This window comes from Micromys minutus (genome assembly GCF_963924665.1).
Source record: "Micromys minutus genome assembly, chromosome: 4".
NCBI classification, from domain to species: domain Eukaryota; kingdom Metazoa; phylum Chordata; class Mammalia; order Rodentia; family Muridae; genus Micromys; species Micromys minutus.
Window position 1 is genome coordinate 66,319,582 of NC_137973.1, and position 18,960 is coordinate 66,338,541.

Here is an 18,960-nt window from a genome sequence, read left to right on the forward strand (position 1 = left end):
TTATTTATTTTTAATTTTTCTCCTCGTGCAGCTCGTTGGAATGACTTTCTTTATTTTAGTTGTAACAGTTGGAGGATAATGCCAAGGAAGACGCTGCCTGAGAATTCACCGACTGTGGACATGCGCCCCAGAGAGGACTAGATCAGCCCTCACCTTGCTCTCCCCACCCGGATCCCACTTTCCTGCACAGCCCGGCCCATACCCCGACCCCACCATCACCCGCTTCCCTCCCCCCCACCTCTCCCCCTTTCCCACCCAGGTGTCGGACCAGGCGGTCCCCACTTCCACCCTGCACCCCTTCTTCCCCCCCTGCACCATGAACACCAATGTCTGCGTGGAGCCCGGGCCGAGCCCGGAGGCCCCGGGCTTGCCCAAGGAAAGCCACCTGCCCGAGGGGGCCCTGAACAGCCTTGTGGATTACAACACTGAGATGGAGCGCTACCGCTCCTTTGCCACCTCCTTCTACAAGACCAACGGGGGCGCCTTCCCGCAGGCAGCCAAGATCGCGCGCATCACCACCCCCATCTTCCCCAGCAGCGCCGCCGCCGCCGCGGCCGCTGCGCGCATCGGCATGTCCCCGTGGAACTGCGACAACGCGGCCACCGCCGCCGCCACCGCGATGCTCTGGGGCAGCGGGGGCGGCGGCGGAGGCGGTGGGGGCGGGGGCGGGGGCGGCGGGGCCGGCAGGAAATCCTCCTCGGCCGCCGCCTCCTCCTCCGCCTCCTCCTCGGCGATCCTCCCCGCCGCCGGCGGTGGCGGTGGCGGCGGCGGCGGTGGCAGCGGCGGAGGAGGCGGCGGCGGCGGCGGCAGGACCAGCATGCACCACCGGAACGACTCCCAGCGGCTGGGGAAGGCTGGCTGTCCGCCAGAGCCGTCGTTGCAAATGGCAAATACTAATTTCCTCTCCACCTTATCCCCCGAACACTGCAGACCTTTGGCGGGGGAATGCATGAACAAGCTCAAATGCGGCGCTGCTGAAGCAGAGATAATGAATCTCCCCGAGCGGGTGGGGACTTTTTCCGCTATCCCGGCTTTAGGGGGCATCTCATTACCTCCAGGGGTCATCGTCATGACAGCCCTTCACTCCCCCGCAGCAGCCTCAGCAGCCGTCACAGACAGTGCGTTTCAAATTGCCAATCTGGCAGACTGCCCGCAGAATCATTCCTCCTCCTCCTCGTCCTCTTCGGGGGGAGCTGGCGGAGCCAACCCGGCCAAGAAGAAGAGGAAAAGGTGTGGGGTCTGCGTGCCCTGCAAGAGGCTCATCAACTGTGGCGTCTGCAGCAGTTGCAGGAACCGCAAAACGGGACACCAGATCTGCAAATTTAGAAAATGTGAAGAGCTAAAGAAAAAACCTGGCACTTCGCTAGAGGTCAGAGGAGATGATTTCTTGTTTCCCAGTCTTGCCCCCTCCCTCCTCACTCCCCTTCCCTCTCCCCCACAGGGTTTCTTGTCTGGATTCAAGACGCAGCATCCCCTATTCTGAAGCTTCTTGCAGGTTGAAACATACTGACATAGGTGGTTTGCAGGGGACATGGCCTCTATACCACCCTCTCAGCTGCACTTCACTCGGAACCGCCCTTCAGCTAGAGAGTCCTCCCCACCCCCCTTTTTTAATCTCTGGGGAAAAAAAAGCAATTGGTCTAAGAATCCGAAGTTTTGCATCTGAAAATGCTTAATATTTTCCCTTGCTGTTTTAAACTGTCCCATCAGGAAATCCTCTAAACAATAAGCTCAGCCCAAAATATTGAACGTATTTATCATATGTGTGTGTGTATGTGTATATTTATGTGTGTATATATATATGTATGTATATATATATATATATATATATATATATATATAGACTTACTATAGGCCCAGACATAATGCTACACATGTGGTACACAACTTACAATATATGCATACATGTGTGTATATACCATCTTTGTGTGTGTGTGTCTCTGTGTGTGTGTGTGTCTGTGTATGTGTGTGTGCTGAAATGACTGGATTCAAAGGAACATTTTTTCTCCTCTGGAATAATTTTCTCCTGAGCCTAACAAAATGTTTCTGTGTCCTGTCTTATTTTTTATTTTTTGCCTTCCTGATCATTTCTTGAGCCAGCAGAGATAGTATAAAGAGCTGCTAGTCACCAGCCATTTTTGAGATGTGACTTTGAGTAAAATGATAATTATTTACTAGTGTGGCTAATGGGGAGCTCATTTTTAAAATAATTTATGTAGCTCCAGGATAACTCAGTTGTTTTGGTTGTTGTTTTAGATTTTACATTTCCCCTAGGTTCAGCATCTGACAAAGTAACCCATTTGTGCTTGTAAAATTACTCTAAATATAGGAAGGTTTTGGTTGGTGCCATATATGGTAAATGATACTTTACTTTTCCTCTAGGTCTTTAAAACAGACATTCTTCACTAAGGTAATAGAAACACTAGGCTTTTAATTGCATTTTTCAATTAAGATTGACATATGTGGTGAACATTTTATATGATAGCCTAATCAAAACACTGGAGGAAAAAATGCAAAATTACAGGTATATTGTTTGGGTGACATTCAGAAAGGAAGTATGAACAGGCAATCACAGTCTATGATGAAATCTAGAGAAAAGGTTAGCTGGTTAGCTGCGTATGTATATGTGAAACAGGGTAATGGGTTTAGTTTTAGTTCTGTGGACTAGACTGTATGTTGTGAGTGATTGTCACAATTCATCCTGAGGAGCACTTACTTCCCCATTCTTTTAAAAATCAGGAGCATGGCCTAGGGATGCCTTCTTTGAATCACTGAGAATTGGAGTTTTAAAGAGTAAACATAAAAGTTAAAGATCTTGCTTCTGTTTTGACTGTGAAGAAGATGGATCATCTTGGTTCAAACCAAGGCCAAGGGACTGGGATCTCCAAAGTTAGAAGCACATGAACTGCAGCTACATCACAACATTGCATGTATTCCTCCTTCTAAAGAAACCGGGTCTTCTTGAGAACTTATATCACAGGGCACTTCATGGTTCTTCCTGTGGCCAACTCTGGTCAAGCAAAGATACCAGCAGCTACAGTGTAGGTTTATGTATTTCCTCAGATAGCAAAAAATTAACTTTTGAATTCTCTGTTATGCTTCAATTTACTATGACTTCTTTAAGTCTGGAAGACCATGGGAAATTAAGATGTAGTTTATGATGTGGCAGCTTCCTTTGAATGTCTGAGAAATAGAACAGTATGGCTTCTATTTTCTCCTTGAAAAGTAATCTGTAGAGTTACAGTTTTGGCATTGTCTATAGTATAGGGTTGGGATTGTTATGCCTCAGCTTTAGCTGTAGTCATTGGTCCATCTGCACACCATTGTAGGGAATGGAATGGAATCTATTTAGTCAGTAATCACTCTAGAGGAGTCTGCTATGAGTTCTGATGGGCTTTCAACCATGTTTCCAGGCTTGCGTGGTCATTTGAACTGGCTTCATGTATTTCTCCTCTGTCTTTCTTTGAGTGATTTTCCACAAAATTTTCAAAGTTTTTGTTCATAACTCCAAACATCATAGTACCATTTCTGTCTTTGAAAAATTAGCATACACAGAACTTTGTGGCTCCGCAGAAGGTTGGGAGTGGATGAAAGAATGCCTGTGTTGCACTGCAGGTGTTTTCCTTTGTGAGGGTTCTTTCCACCTACGAGGGCATAGGTTACAGATCAGGGCCATCATAATAATTTATGAAATACTACTGGGCAGGATAAAAGAAAAAAATGTTTCCTAAATTGTCTGAGTGTCTATCCGGGTCTTGAATAAAGTGATTGCAGTATGATTACCTCAAACCCACACAGAACCTCAAGTTACACTTGTAGGAAACTAATGTATAGGTTAGCAGATCTTAAATGATTGAACCAAAGCTGAAAAGTTCCCCTGCTGATCTGGTTTCCAATCTCTAATTTGGTCCATTCTTATCTCAGGAGATGTTTCTCAGTGGTTGGACTTTTGTCTGAGGTCCAGAAGTTGGATTTCAGTCACAAACTTAGTAGCTAATACTTCTAGCTTTAACTTTTAGACACATATGTAGTTTATATCTACACACTGCTAACAACTCATCTTCTTCCTTAGCATTCCAAACTTATGTGCCCTCTTTCCCTTTGACCTGTTCTTATCTCAGAGACCAGAGGCATCGTCAGATTGCTCATAGGCTGTGTAAACCAAGATTAAAAAAGATTTGCATGGAGGTGCTGGGATTTTGCCCATATTCTCTTAAGCACCCTTCCCTAGCCTTGCTTCAAAAGTGACCTTTCCCTGCTTAGTCCCAGTTTCAGAGCAACTTATGTTCATAAAAACTACTGCTTGTAGACATTCAGTATGGCAATACCCACAGAATAATGCGTGCTCTATGTTCTGTGTGCTGTGTATATGTGCATAGATCACTGCTTCTTCATCAGCTACTATATTAACCAATAGCCACTAATTGTTAAAAGCAGTTGAGACAAAAGTGTTGTTTTCCTTAGGGCCAGACAAAACTTACTTTAAGAATGTATGTCCTTAATTAACATCTAGTTCGTAGATATATTTAAGATATGAGCATGTAGGAGATTATTATGATATTAGGTAAATACTTACATACACAACCATTATTTTTTCCTGATACAAAGATTTCACATTTCAATATATCACAACCTAATGTAACTCAAGGGATCAAAGTCCCACGGGCAAGCCCAGCCTCTTAGTTCCTGAACATTGTTCAGGTGACATGATTGATCTCTGTGGGACAGCATTAGAGACCACACAGATCTGGTTTCTCTCCCATTAGTTGATTTATGGAATTACATTAGTGAAGCTCTGCCTCTGGGAGGCTTCCCTGCCCCCAATGCTGCTCTCTTTCCTGCCACAACTTTATAGAGAAGAGATGGGAAAGCTGAAAAAGAAAAAAAGAAAAAAAACCCAAAACAGTAAAAAGGGTGGTTATGTTTTTCTTTCTCTTTTCTCTCACTTAAAAAAATAGGAAGTGTGTCTCTGTACCAGCCCCCAATAATGTTTCTAGAAGCTAGCATGAGATTCTCAAGGATTTGATGAAAAACACTCTGATATTATCAAGTAAAACAAGATAAGTTGGTTTAGAAATGTGTTTTAGAAGTGGTGAGAAATACTACTTATGAATTTTAAGTTCTAAGGACCCCAACCAAAGGCAGTTGTGAAATTCTGGACAAAGCACTGTGTCTGTAATTTGTGCAGAATGATGTCTGCCTGCTAAGAAAATTCATTTGTAGCCCATATCTAAAGTACATGTGTCACTATCCAGTTCATAGCTGTATAAAATTAGTAAATAACTGGACACCTCATATGGTCTTGATGTGTAGTAGGTTGTTTTAAAAAGTATATATACATAGATAAAATATAATAAATCTTGCATATTTTAAGTTCAAACTTTTTCAGCTTGTCATTTCCTGTTGTAGTTTCAAAGTGAGTCTTCTGTTTAAACAATTAAAACATACTCATAGGAAATATTTTTAATTTTATTTATTCACTTTACAACCTAACATGAGCACTTCCTCTCCTCCCAGAATCCCCTCATACAAGACCCCCCCATTCCACTTTTCCATTCTCTTTTTAGAAGAGGAAGCTCCCCCTCTAAGTCAATCTCAACCCGCAGCACATCAAGTCCCTGGGGGACTACTCACATACTCCCTTCCTAGGAGGTTATTTTTTTTCAATGAGCTGCAAATAAACTGATACTTTTTGTTATATTAAAATGTAGCCAGTAAACTGATACTTTTTGTTATATTAGAATGTAACAAGACCCAGAGTCTATAAAGGAGAAGAAGAAGAGCTCAGAAAAGTTCACTTTAGGTCATAGATATAAGGCAGTTTCATCCTGAAGACACTGAACTACCCAGTGAGCTGCTCTGCCCATCACTAAATTCAGTCCAAAGGAGTTAATGTTTTCATGTACACCAGAGCACAAGTTGTACATAATAGATCTATACAACTTTATCTGTTAGTTAAAAATACAGTTGCTTATGAAAGTAAGATATATTTTTTGCTTCCTAAATGAAACTGATATTCTCATCTGTCTAAACAGCATGGGAAAAAAAACCTAAGCAGTGTTCCACATGGTGATTAGAAGTAGTGAAATAAAATTGAAAACAAATCTATAGACTATACAACATATAGAGTATTTTTTTTGAAACTTAGACACCATCAAACAGAAGACAAGCAAACATTCAGAAAGACAATGAGAAAAAATAAATAATATTGAACTTTAGGCTTCAGCTTAATCAGATAGAGGTATTTGGAGAAGGGAATACTTATTTAGCAATAAAGGTCGTCAAAGTTTCTTGCCTTGAAAAGTTTTAATGATTTGATTACTGAATTACTTTTCTGTGTACCATCGATTTTTTCTTTTGGATGGAATGTCAGGGTTTCACAGACTCAGGCTTACAGATTGATGTATAACCATTTGACAAAGTGATCTGTAAGACTGGGTTTAAAAGGTCTGCACAGAAGATAGAGAAGACCAACATCTTTTCTTCAAGTACAACATTGTCAACTATATTGGAAACTGGAGACAGTAACTGCTGTGAGCCCTGAATTCTTGTTGGGATGTTCATTTTAGATATGAAGTTAAAAATTTACTTATTTTAATATTTCCTAGGACTAGGCTCAAATGTGTTTTTAAGAAATTGCAGGTTCTCTTAAGATTTATTACTCAATCAGAATTGGCCAGGTAATCTGAATAGTTTCCCTTTACAAGAAAACAATTCACTTCAATTTTGCATTGAAAAACTTTAATAATATAGTGTCTTATTCAGTACATTTCGCATAAGCCTGGCGTGTTTCAATTTCTTTATACAAAATACTAAAAACTTCTTGATTAAGCCACACAGCAATATCTAGGTAAAGTTGATGTTAAGATGCATTAAAATGTTAAGTTTTTTCCTATTAGTAAGTTAATTCATGAAAGCAGAAGTGAACTCAGAACACGTTGTACAGGGCGTTGATTGGAAGTGTGGTTTTCAGTCACTGGGAAGGATATTAGATGGGTTGGATGGAAGAGTCAGAGCAGTCTGTTAACATAGTTTTTGTAAAAACTTGTTTTCAGGAATCCATTTTGTATAGGCTGTAAGTGATGTGGGTATGTGTGTGTATAATTTTGTTCCTTCAGCTCTGCTTCAGTGTTTATGTCTACCTTATACTTATTTGGCGTTGTTCTGGTGTCCTTGGGAGTTCCATGATACCTGGGGGCAGGGGTGTGTGTGTGCAGAAGTGATATTATCCAAGTCCTATCTTATTCTATCCTTTGCAGAGACACCCCTCCAGAAACTGAATTATTCTGCTGGGTAACTGAAAACCCTCGCTCCATTCAGCAGTGTGTTTTCTGTTTTCTATTGAATTATGCTGCATCATACTTCACAGGAGACAGATATTTAATAATGTCTGGTACTTAGCTCTGTGGGGGTTGGAGGGTTCCTAGCAGGCTTGTTAGCTCTAAGTTAAAGCATTACAAGGAGTTGTTTTTCCCTTTGTGAAATTTACAGTCTGTGTCTTAGTCTCTTTTAGGAGCTTGAGAATACATGAATCGATACATGAAATCAAGCTTCCTGGTTTTCCTCCCCATTTTTCATAGTATTTATCACAGCTGTTTTAATGCATTTTCTTACTAATGGCAAAACAGTTACTTTTTCATGTAAGTCATATTCATTTTGTATTTATTTTGTGCAAAACCAGATATAAAGCATATTCAGGAAATATAATACTAGTTTCCTGGCCTTTCTTTCTTTCTTCCTTCCTTCCTCCTTTTCTCCCTTCCTTTCTTCTTTCCTTTCTTTCTTCTTTATGTTTTAGTTTAAAAATGGGGCCACGTTGTCACATAGAGAATTTATGAAAGTGCAGCTCTTGTCTTAAGCAATGCTTAAGACATTAGACAACTTAATTGAGAAAGTTCTTCTCTATGTGATTTAGGCCAAGACAGTCAGTGTAAGGAAAGGATTAAATACATTCTATAATTACCAGTTAGAGAAAACATTTAATGTTGGAAAACTGAAATAATTTAGTAAACATTACTTAGGTGGTAGATACAGGCATTCGTTTAGTATGGATGTGAGGCAGGTAAGTTGATTTTAAGGAAAAAGTCCCTTAAAGAAGTGGAATTCTAACCAGAGAAGTTTTTTTTTTTTTTTACTTAAAACAAACAAACAACTAGGATCTAAACACTACGTAAAGGACATTTGTCAAGACGGAACGTAGGTCCCTTCATCCTTCTAGAAGTTTGAAAGTTCGCAGAGGGGAAAACAGGACAAGGGGAAGGGACTGGTTAAATGTTCAAGATCTAACTCAAGGCATTTGGCTTGAGAGTGAGAGCGTCAATTTTCAGCCTAGTGTTGAGTGGGTTCTCAATGGGGAGGTCTGGGCCCCAGCTGATGTTATTTTGACGTATGCCCTTGAAACACTTGGTAGCATAATTCCACAGAACATCTAAAACACTTGCAGGATTAGCAGAAAACAAGACCCTGTTGGAGTCTTATCTACATTTCATTTATATCTTAGAGGGCAGTCTAAAAAGTTTTCGAAAGTGTGGAACAGAGAGAGAAGTGCTGAAAGTGCTTTTCCTTGCTCAACACAGCAGACCAGAGCTGGATGATTGATGGACCCATCTGAGGGATAGAGATCAAGTCTGAGGAGGAGAGACCATGGCAGGTGCCTGTAGAGCAGGAAGAGAGATGATGGGCAGTTCTGTGGGTTTCAGCAAATCTGGCAAATTCCGGAAAAGACCTATTTTCTCTAAAACTTCCTAAAGTAGAAGGTGATGAGATAACTTTCTTTAAAGGAAGAAGATGGCTAAAATGAAATGGTGTGGAACTGGTAGTAATTAGTGAGGGTACATCAGTGGTCCAAAGATTATTGTGCTGGGAAATGACAATGCTGTGGAAATGTTTCTGTAGACAACGTGATGATTTTGCTGGAATCCATATAAGGCAAAGGATCACATATGAGGTATAGATCGGTGAAAGGTCAGTTGTAAAACTTTTATTAAATCTTGAATCTGCAATTTACTTGTAGTTCGCAGAACACAAAATAGAGAATGCTGCCTCATCACCATACCCACAGAAATATGTTTTCTATTTACTGCAAGGCTGCATTATGTGGAGCTGGGGATCCTTTTGACTGTGGTGTCTCTCTGGGTTTCTCTCCGGGGTTTCCCTCCACACAAATATAGATTTGAGTGACGTGGAGTTCAGTTGAGACTGATGCTGAGTTTTTCAGGCCATGGATGACAGCTTGTTAGACTTGTACGAGGCTAGGATATCAGAGATCCATGAATTCAGTGTGTTGGCTTCTTCAGACACAAGAAAGTGGAATAAAGTTAGAACAGCAGAAAATACATGGATGTACCACAGGCCAGTAGTGCTCCTAAGTGATGGTTTCAACTGTATTAGGTAGGTGTGTCAAATGTGGAGTTGTTTGGAAATTGTTATAACATAATAAGCAATAACAGAATTAGACACGTCTTTAGTGGCGAAGGAAATTATATTTGAACATTTTGTGGTCAGACGAGAAGTAAAATTTACATGTTCTATAAACAGCATGCTTGAATTCTAAGATAGGCCTTTGTTGCACAGTCCTAGAACTGGAAAGAGTGTGGTAAAACACTTGGTAAACTACCTTTAGCCTGACACATCTTTAGGCAGGAGCTGCTACTTTGTAATGCTTGCATGCAACTTCAGCAGACAGGTGGATATACATCTAGTTAAGCATGTCTTTCTCTCCAGCTGCCCTCTCTCAGCACCCTTCTGGTTCCCTAACTCCAGGTCTTAGTCCTTTATCCAAGCTTCTTAGTTACTTTTTCTTATGTTCAGTTGCCATCTAAGAAATGAAATAACCACAAATGGAAGAGTTGAAAGTTTAGACAACTCAAGAAGCAGTTGCTCACTCATGGACACTACTCACCTCAGTTCTGTCCTCCATGCTGTATAAGGGACAGAAGGACATGAGGACAGTACAACTGCTGTGTGTGGTGCTTACCGTCATGTTAAGATTATTTTTGCTGAACTTTGAGCTATATGTTGTAGGCTCTGAGTAAGGAAAGGGGAATATTAGAAGAAACACAGGAAGAACAGAGGGAAGAGGCTACAGGCATATGCAGGCTACAGGATGCTGCACACTGAGACAGCATTGAGCTCTAGTCACTCTTGAGTCTGCTCTAATCAGGAATGAACAGCAATTGCTACTGCTCTACAGTCTACGAGAAGATATCCCAGATGGATCTTGGATCAGGCCCACCAGAACCACTCAGACTTCTTTTTCTTCACTCACCACAATGGAAAAATTAGTTCCCAGGAGCTGAGCTGAGCTTAGCTTTTCCTTGCCTTTGCTGAATTCTCTCCAGCCTTCCCCCCTCCCTTCTTACCCTTTCCCTTCTTTTCCTGTTTCAATTTTCTCTTTAAGGATGAAATTCAGCTACTCAGTTAGAAACACAGGAAGGCCAAGGTGAAAAGATGAATTCTCAAGATTAACTAATGATCGTGTTTAGATAACAAAGGCATTTACTATGAACAAATAAGTATTCAAAGCTTGAGCATAACTTTCAGGTGGTTATAAGAAAAGCTTCTTGAAAATTTCAGAATTGAGCATGTAGAAAGGAGAATGGTGAAAAGATTATTACTTACTACATATTATAAGCACTACCCATGACTAAAACAATAGGATTTCTTTTTAATAATTTAATTTCTTTTTAATAATAATTTTTTAAGAGGCGGTGTTTGCACAGATATGTAGAAAAATCTAGGAACATTTCCCGAGAATGAATCTGAACCTATAGCCTGGAGTATTGTAGGATGTGGTGATCCTCTGATGTCCTTAGTGGAATCCTTCATATGTGTATTGTCTTAGTGTAGATGAACCCAAATAAACTCTCAGTGATTGAGGGCACATGTAAAAAACAAGTCTAATTAAATCAATTGTTTTTACATTTAAAAAAAAAATTAAAATTACTAAGGAAGACAAAGACGTCACTTGTGATTCTAAATTGAAAGCAGAGAGGCGGGGGGCGGACCAAGAGAAAGGAGAGAATGTTGGGAGGTACACCTGCAAGGCCTTGTGCCGTTCCTCAGAGCAGGGTTCTAACCAAGCCAAGTGTGTTGCTGATTATATCTGGTTAGTGGAATTACTTAGAATAACGTTCTCTAAATTCCTCTGATCAGTTTAGGAGCATAAAGCTCTCAGCGGGTTCTGGGCTGAGTCTCTGTCAGTGGCTTAGTGTTACCAGAGGAGATGTTGAACAACTTGCAAGTCAGTGACCTTGATCAAACATTACCTGACTTACACCTTTATGTAATATCAAAAAAATTATTTCTACAGTTTCCACATCTATAGACATGAGAACTACAATAAGTAAGACCGGCTGTGGATTATAATTGTAACTATTGGGTTTTGTTTTAATAAATTAAAGGATACCAAACTCTAGCTTTGAGACGTACTGTAAGTAACCTACAATTTCTCAGTTATGCAAATATCTCCTCTTTTCAGTAAAAGAGTTGTGGACTTGATAGAAATTCATGGTTTTAACTAAAGTTTATCCTACATTTCAAAATTATTAAACAACTTCACGATTTTTAATAGCTGTTTTCACCTAGAGGCAATATTGCATACAGGAATTAGTAGACGATCATCAGGGTGAAACGGGATGGAATTAGCATAAGGGAGAGATTGAATTATTAAATGTCTAGAGTTAGAGAGAGAAAGAGAGCAGAAATGTACTTACATCCTAAAGCCCGATATAATTATGTGCACCTATACTCTAATACAAGGTTACAGATGTATAAATAACATTCTGTATGTTTAAATAATTAACAGTGTAGCTTAGATTTTTATTAACCTCAGTTTTACATACTTTTATGTAGTTTTACGTAGTTTTATGTAGCCCAGGTTGTCTCACTTTAGGTTGAGATTACCTTGCTCCTTTCAGCTGCACTTCTGAGGTGCTGAGGTCACAAGTGCCACACCACCATGGCCAGTAAATTTTACATTTCAATCTCATCGTCACTCTTATACCCCTGCTTACACATAAAATTAAATTGATCATCTGGAATCATTTTTTTTAAAAAATACTCTTGAAAACTGAAGGTCACTGAAAAAAAATTACCTATTTCTCTATAGCTTGTTGGTGTTGTATCAGAGTGACATTTTTTTTTTTTTGTCCAAGAACCTTTGAATCACTAAAATAGTCATGTATGTCACAATAAGCTTATCCATTGCTCTGTTGTAGTCACTGTATGTAGCATATATCAAGAGTCATGTCTAAAGAAGTTGTTTGCATTAGATAGTACATACATGTCCTTTTGGTTCATGGTGTCCACGTGTTTTCTTCCCTCTGACTCCATCTCTCTCCAAGTCTCACACTTGTTTCCCTAATTAGCTCCACCCCCACTTGTACTTAATTCCTTTGTGGTGTACTTCCTCCATTTACAGTTAGCTAGGCCTGCCTTCTAAGTCTTACTATCTTGGTGATGGCAGTGAGGGTGGTGCAGAGGAGCAGGTAGGAAGGTGAAGGAAGAGTCATATTTCCCAAGGTGGAGAGAGTAATAGAAGCCACTGCGAACAGAGAAGAGACCCTGAAAAATGCTTGGAGTAGCCCTTCACCACCTATCAGGGGAATCCCAGTGTCAGTTGATAATGTCTAATGTCAATTTGGAAGCCAGGAAGGGGGAATGCACCTTCCAATCACTGGTTCTAAATTTAGTACGTGTTCTCCTTTAGATATTTGATATTACCAGTCAGTGTATTATTATACTTATTTTTACTTATGTATAAATATTGATCAAAATAAGATTCCTAAAGCTAAAGAAATTAATTATGAAAGAAATGCATGTGATAGGTTATGCATTGCAGTACACACACATACACATACATACATATATATATATATATGTATATATATATATATATATATATATATATATACACCACAGATGTATTGACAAGCCTGAAGAAGAAAGTGAGGTGTATTTGGTGTATTTTAAAACTAGAGAGCTAGGAAAAGTGACATACATCCATAATCCCAGCACTCTGCCTGCTGAGGAAGGAGGGTCTTGAGTTTAAGACCAGACTGAAACACAGTGAGACCCTACTTAAAAATACCAAACAATACATAAAGAAAATGTGAGAGTAAAATCATACTCCTATTTATATATTTTATAGGAGTTATTTCTTACTGTAAGGTTATTTTTATTTATTAACAGTACATTCCCAAGTATCACATTAATCATTGGTCTTAAATGTATGGTCATAATCAGGGAATTATTTTCTCATACCCTGACTACGCTCTACCTATACTATCTAGTGGCTGTAATAGTAGATTATGCTTTTGACAGTATAACATTTAAAAACAAAGTGTTAAAAAAAAAACTAAGCAAAATCTGCTTCCCTTTGCTGGATATCACTCTAAACCTTAATTAACTGTTTAAAGATTTCTATGGATAAACATATTTTAAGGTATATTGCATGATATTGTGCATGCGAAATCCATGGTATCATGAATGCAATATAATGTTTCACTGATCTACAAGTAGATTATGAAATTCACTAGGAAGAAACAACAAATTTAATGGTATCTTACAATTATTTTATAAATCATATCAGAAAAATTTTTCATTATCAGGAATCCTTTTGATTTTCTTTACTCAAAGAATAAAATTCTAAAATTGAGAGGTTTTCTTAAAACTATAAAAAGCCACAGTCAAATGCTAATAGACAACAGTGAGAGTTTGTTGCCTTGTGTCTTATTTATTTATGGTAATTTTCATCACAGGTTCTCAGAGATTCATTAAAGCCTTTAAATTGTAGTGACCAATATGTAGGGTTAAATATAGCAAGGATTTCAAAACTCAAGGCCTAAGGCATCCCTGAGTCTATTTAGTGCCTGTCACAAGAAAGCGACATCCCAGAAAGTTTCCAAGGATGCTTCATTGGCTCTACACAATCTGAAACAGCATGGATTTTGGTTGGAAATCATTCTTTCTCCATCATTGTATGAAAATCAGAGACTGATTTGATGATGCATGTTCCCTTAATTGTCAACAGGAACATGGAAGAGTATTTTTTAATCAAAGTATGAATACTGTTATTCTCAAATTCTAACTCTTTGAAATCATTGTGTTAGATCCACAGTAAAAATTTGAAGGCCCTGGGTAGATTATGGAAATTTTTGTTTTAGGAAACAATGCAGACAAATGTTAGCAAAGTATTATTCTCAGTGGAAAACTCTAAGGCCCCCCTTTGCTATCTCAATGTAGAATTTTATGCATTCGATTAGTTTTTGGCATTTCAGTGCCTAAGTTTATCTCTAATTTAGTCTTTAGAACCTCAGGTGTAACATCATTAAAAATGTTTTACTGTGGTAAATATTGGCACACTCACATTTCTCTAATGTATCCATTGATCTAAATGACCACTCTCCACACCCTCATTTGTCCAGTTTTAGGTGCTCCACTTCCTGCTTTCAGGAGGCAAAATTCCTTTAAGCTTCACATGCTTCTAACAATGTGTGGATGAGTGTTTGACCCAAAGATACCAATGTAGTAGCGTTCACTTGATGGGTGCCAAAAATGAGAAACCTTTGTGGATTCTCAGAGCCGAGCTTGGGGCTTCTGCCTTTCTTGAGGCTGTTTTGTTTGCTGTTCCTTATTAAGTTAGGAAAAACTGATACTGTAATCCGTTTTGCCAGAGACAATATTTACTGTAAGTTTTTGGGTAAATGTGAAATGCCATTCTGTCCTTGAAGAACATTCTTCCTTTGAAACACGGGATAAACACATACCATTCTTTCAAGGACAAAGGTCATTTTCTATCTGGCCTCTGTCCAAAGATTTGATTATTTTTTTTCAGCACACTTGATAGCAGTGTCAGGAAGAGGGACAGTGGGGTGTGGCTGGGACCTACAGATTTCTCCACAGGCCTCATGGGAGCCGGGCTGCCTCAAATAACACAATCACCCCAATATTCTTCATTACCACCCATCCCGTTTTCTTCCAAGAGAATCTGGTCTTTCTGTCACTCAGGATAACTATCCTCTGTAAGGATCACTCTGATCGAGGAAGTCACTGTAATCTTATCAAGAGTGCGATTTCCCAGCTGGGTCTCGGAATTTATCTAACTTGGTGGTATCTGCTGAGGGTATCTAATACCCTGCATGGATGTGTGCTGAGCCTCCAAACAGTTTACAGTGGTCCTCCTTAGTGGACAAAGTCAGATGTGTGCCCGCATTTATACAGATTAATCAGAAACCTGTGATTTAATCCCAGTACTTCTATAGAAACAGTTACTTCTTGGTTAGCTTCTTGGTTGCAAATAAGCCAGCCTTACCCTCAAGTGAATTTCTGGCAAGCCTAATGAAAATTGGGTAGAACATTAGTTTTGCGTAGCCTCTAGGACGCTAAAGAATTGTTGCTCTCTTTTTAGTCCTTAAATGAAATTGAGAGGGAAAGTGTAAGTTTCTGGAAAATATTTGATAATCTGTACTGGTTATTGCTGGCTTTTCTAATTATTCTTATGTGGCTTAGGTGATTTCTTAACTAACCTTTCTTCATTTATTTTTAAAGTTTTACTTCAAAGATCTTAATGCAAAGAAAAGTCATCCTTCTCTGATTACCTTCTCTGTTCCCCTTTCTGGGGATACTTTCTGACCTCAGCACAGTGTTCATTGTATTACAAGGCAGCTTCGTTGGGATGCTATTTTATGTCAGGGCACATCACTATAGAAACCTCGGCCTTGCTTCCCTCATGACTCCTGTGTGATGGATTCTTAGCGTTAGCAAACATAGAGAAAGAACCATCTTTTCCTTATATCAGCCACCTTTGATTCTAGGTAGCATTTAAAAACATCGCTTTCACTAAATACTGCAGATAACATGGAACCTCAGAACGGGGATCAGGAAAAAGAAAGTTAGAAAATAGATTCAAAAGGCATAAGGAGTTCATCTCATTTAAGAAACGTACTCTGAATTTTTTCTGTTTACCTTCATAAACATATCTGTTTATCAAGATACATGACTGCATAAGTATATATTTATAAACTTGTTTCCAGTTGGCATCTGAGAGTAAGTTGGCATCTTTGTCATACATATACATATAAATGTGCATATGTATGAATATATATATATGCACATGTTTATTTTTCATATGTGAATCTGAGTGTGGATATATAATTACATGGATATACTTGGATCTAATGTATCTGGCTAAAAATGACTACATTTATATAAATAAACTTACTTATATGGAATTTATTCTTAGTTGGCATCAGAAAGCAAGGTAGCATCTGGTAGAACATTTCAGTTTTCATTTCCTGTTTTTGTGTGTGTGTGTGTGTGTGTGTGTGTGTGTGTGTGTGTGTGTGATCATGGCATTCATGTGTGTGTATTCATTCATGTGTGTGCACATACATGTATATGTGTATGTGTGTATGTTCATGTGTGTATATGTGTGCCACATGAGTGCCTGTTTGTAAATATGAGTATTAAAACATGTTTGTTTCTTGTTGCTTTAGATCTTTCAGTAATGACTAAGCAAATGTAACTAGAACCATAATTATTACATTTAATATTCAAAAGTTAAATTTAGAGAGTTGTTAAGGATTTTTTTCACAAACAAAAGAAAGTGATGGATGTGCAGTATGGACAGTGAGCTGGAAAGAACACAGCTGAATCTCATCAGTAAGGGGTCAAAACCGAGCAAAACAGGTGCTTATTATCTTGAGAATGAGAGACTCTTTGTGCTTTGTGAAGGTACAGTTTAATGCTTTACATATGCATGTAAAATTGAATCATAGAACTTTTAGTAAATTAGTTTGTCTTAATATTTGAAATTTATGGGTGTTTTTGAGGGCAGTTTTTAAAAATAATTGTTTGCAAATTAAACCTACCTTCCAAACAGTTATTTTATTCACTTAAATTTTCTTTTTTAAGCAATGAAGATGATATAGGCTTAAGGTCCATGTCCAGGTCAAAGAAAGGCACTTGAAATAAAGTAATGCACACACACAAGAGCATGGGAACAGCATTCTCAAAAGGAAGAAGCTGAAAGTCTGACTTTAGATAATGTAGTAGGTTTATACAGGATTTAATTTTCAATCAACATTATTATGAAATGAGAATGGCGACCAAATCACTTATGTATGAGAAAGTAAATCAAAGCTAATTTCAATCACTAGAGCATTTTGTAATATAATTTGTAGCATAATTCTTCATGTGCATTCTAATAGAAAATTCAAGTGCTATGGACATTCTCTTAAGAAATATGTATTAACATAGAACATATTAGTAAGTCTTACTATATATATATATATATATATATATATATATACATTAAGAGTATATATATACACATGCACACAAACACACACACACAAGTGGCTGGCTGGTTGGCAACATTAATTTGGCATATCATAAAATGCTTTAATCAGCTCTGACATTAGCATTACATAGGTTGCATATGTATGTATGTATGCACTGAAACTTTGTATATAAAACTTCAGGTTCCTGTCAGGTGACATGCTTGTTAGTGTAATGGACATAAGGATTCAGTCTTAGTCACTTTGACTTCATAAAAGACCTATGTGTATGGCATTGAAGATAGCACACATAGCTGGTCATGATCTTTTACAATTTAAAAGATAAATAAATGAGAATCATGAAAGATCTATTACCTATGTCATGATGTGATTATGCCATCTATGTTTAAACACAAAGATGGTCAAGTTGAAGTGATGTGGGTTTTCTATGAGGCAGTCACAGAATTTACCTACCAGTACCAATTGCTTTTTCCATTGGCTAATACCTTGAACATTCGATTGCTACACATATCTGAGGACATATTTCACATGTTTTACTTATATAATGTGTTTCAGTCGTTAGCGTCCATCAGTTAGTATTAACATGAATATTATAATTTTTATATTTTAAGATTGAGCATTTCCTCATTTAGTACATGTTGCTGTATATGTCCTTAAGCTCTGTATGGTTGACTCAAACTACTATTCAGGTGTAAGGGAGCAAAATCTAGTTTTATATTGACAAAGAAAGAAAGCTTAACCTGTTTTCTTGCTCTTTCTGTTTTTGTTTTTATAGAGAACGCCTGTTCCCAGCGCTGAAGCATTCCGATGGTTCTTTTAAAGCTGTAGTCTGTCTTATTTTCAAGGCATTTGAAAATGAAGGGCAAAGTAATGTCTTGTTTTAAGAAACCGCTTAGTCCACCATTGAAGAAATTATCCAGAAATTATTTTCATTTTATGTATAGGGATTTCTTCAAGAAAATAAAAAAATAAAACAAGAGGAAAAGAAAACAAGAACAACAAAAAAAGACATAAAAATAACAGGGAAGCCTGGGGAATTGGCCAGTTTACTTACTTTCGATACACTGATTCTTCCTTTGATGTATTTAGCTATACTAGTGAAGTTGTTGTCTATTTTGAAAGTGGCTGTAAAAAAAATAAGTTTGGGTAATCCCCGACTGTAAAATCATGTATCTTTGCATAGTACATATCTATACTTCATTTTCAAATATATGTGTCTTGGTACTGTAAACTGTACAGATAGCAGCTTGTATTTTGTGTGTTTAGACACAAGGAGACAATCATGTCTGAGCATCTATGGAGATTAACAGTTTGTACACAACAATATGGTTCTGCAAGTTAAAAATCTGGAGCAATAAATTTTAGCTTTAAATATTTTTTGCCAGTTGTTTTTAGAAGCAGAAACAACACCGGTGGTTTTCATGCATCTTTCTGTAGAGACTTGTTGGCTGGTTTTACGAGAAGAAAAGATAACGCTGCATCCAGCAATTACCTTCAATTGTGTTGATATAAGGCGAGCTACTAGGAAGGTTTCAATGAATCTTTTGAGCACTATATTAGAGTAGTGGTTATGCACTTGCATTGCTTACAAGCGAGCTGTACAGAGGGTATACCCCCAAATATTTAGTGTAGTTGACTTGTTTGGGTTGCACTGTAAGGG

At 38.3% G+C, this 18,960-nt stretch overlaps 1 protein-coding gene across 1 annotated transcript; it reads left to right on the forward strand.

Moving 5' to 3' along the window:
* Positions 1 to 316: 316 nt before the first annotated feature.
* On the forward strand, positions 317 to 18,156 carry CXXC4 (CXXC finger protein 4; the record flags this gene model as incomplete). Its single annotated transcript, XM_080915402.1, has 2 exons — positions 317 to 1,369; positions 18,076 to 18,156. 2 exons carry the CDS (start codon positions 317 to 319, stop codon positions 18,118 to 18,120), a joined length of 1,098 nt encoding a protein of 365 aa, XP_080771528.1. The 3' UTR covers positions 18,121 to 18,156.
* Positions 18,157 to 18,960: the final 804 nt, after the last annotated feature.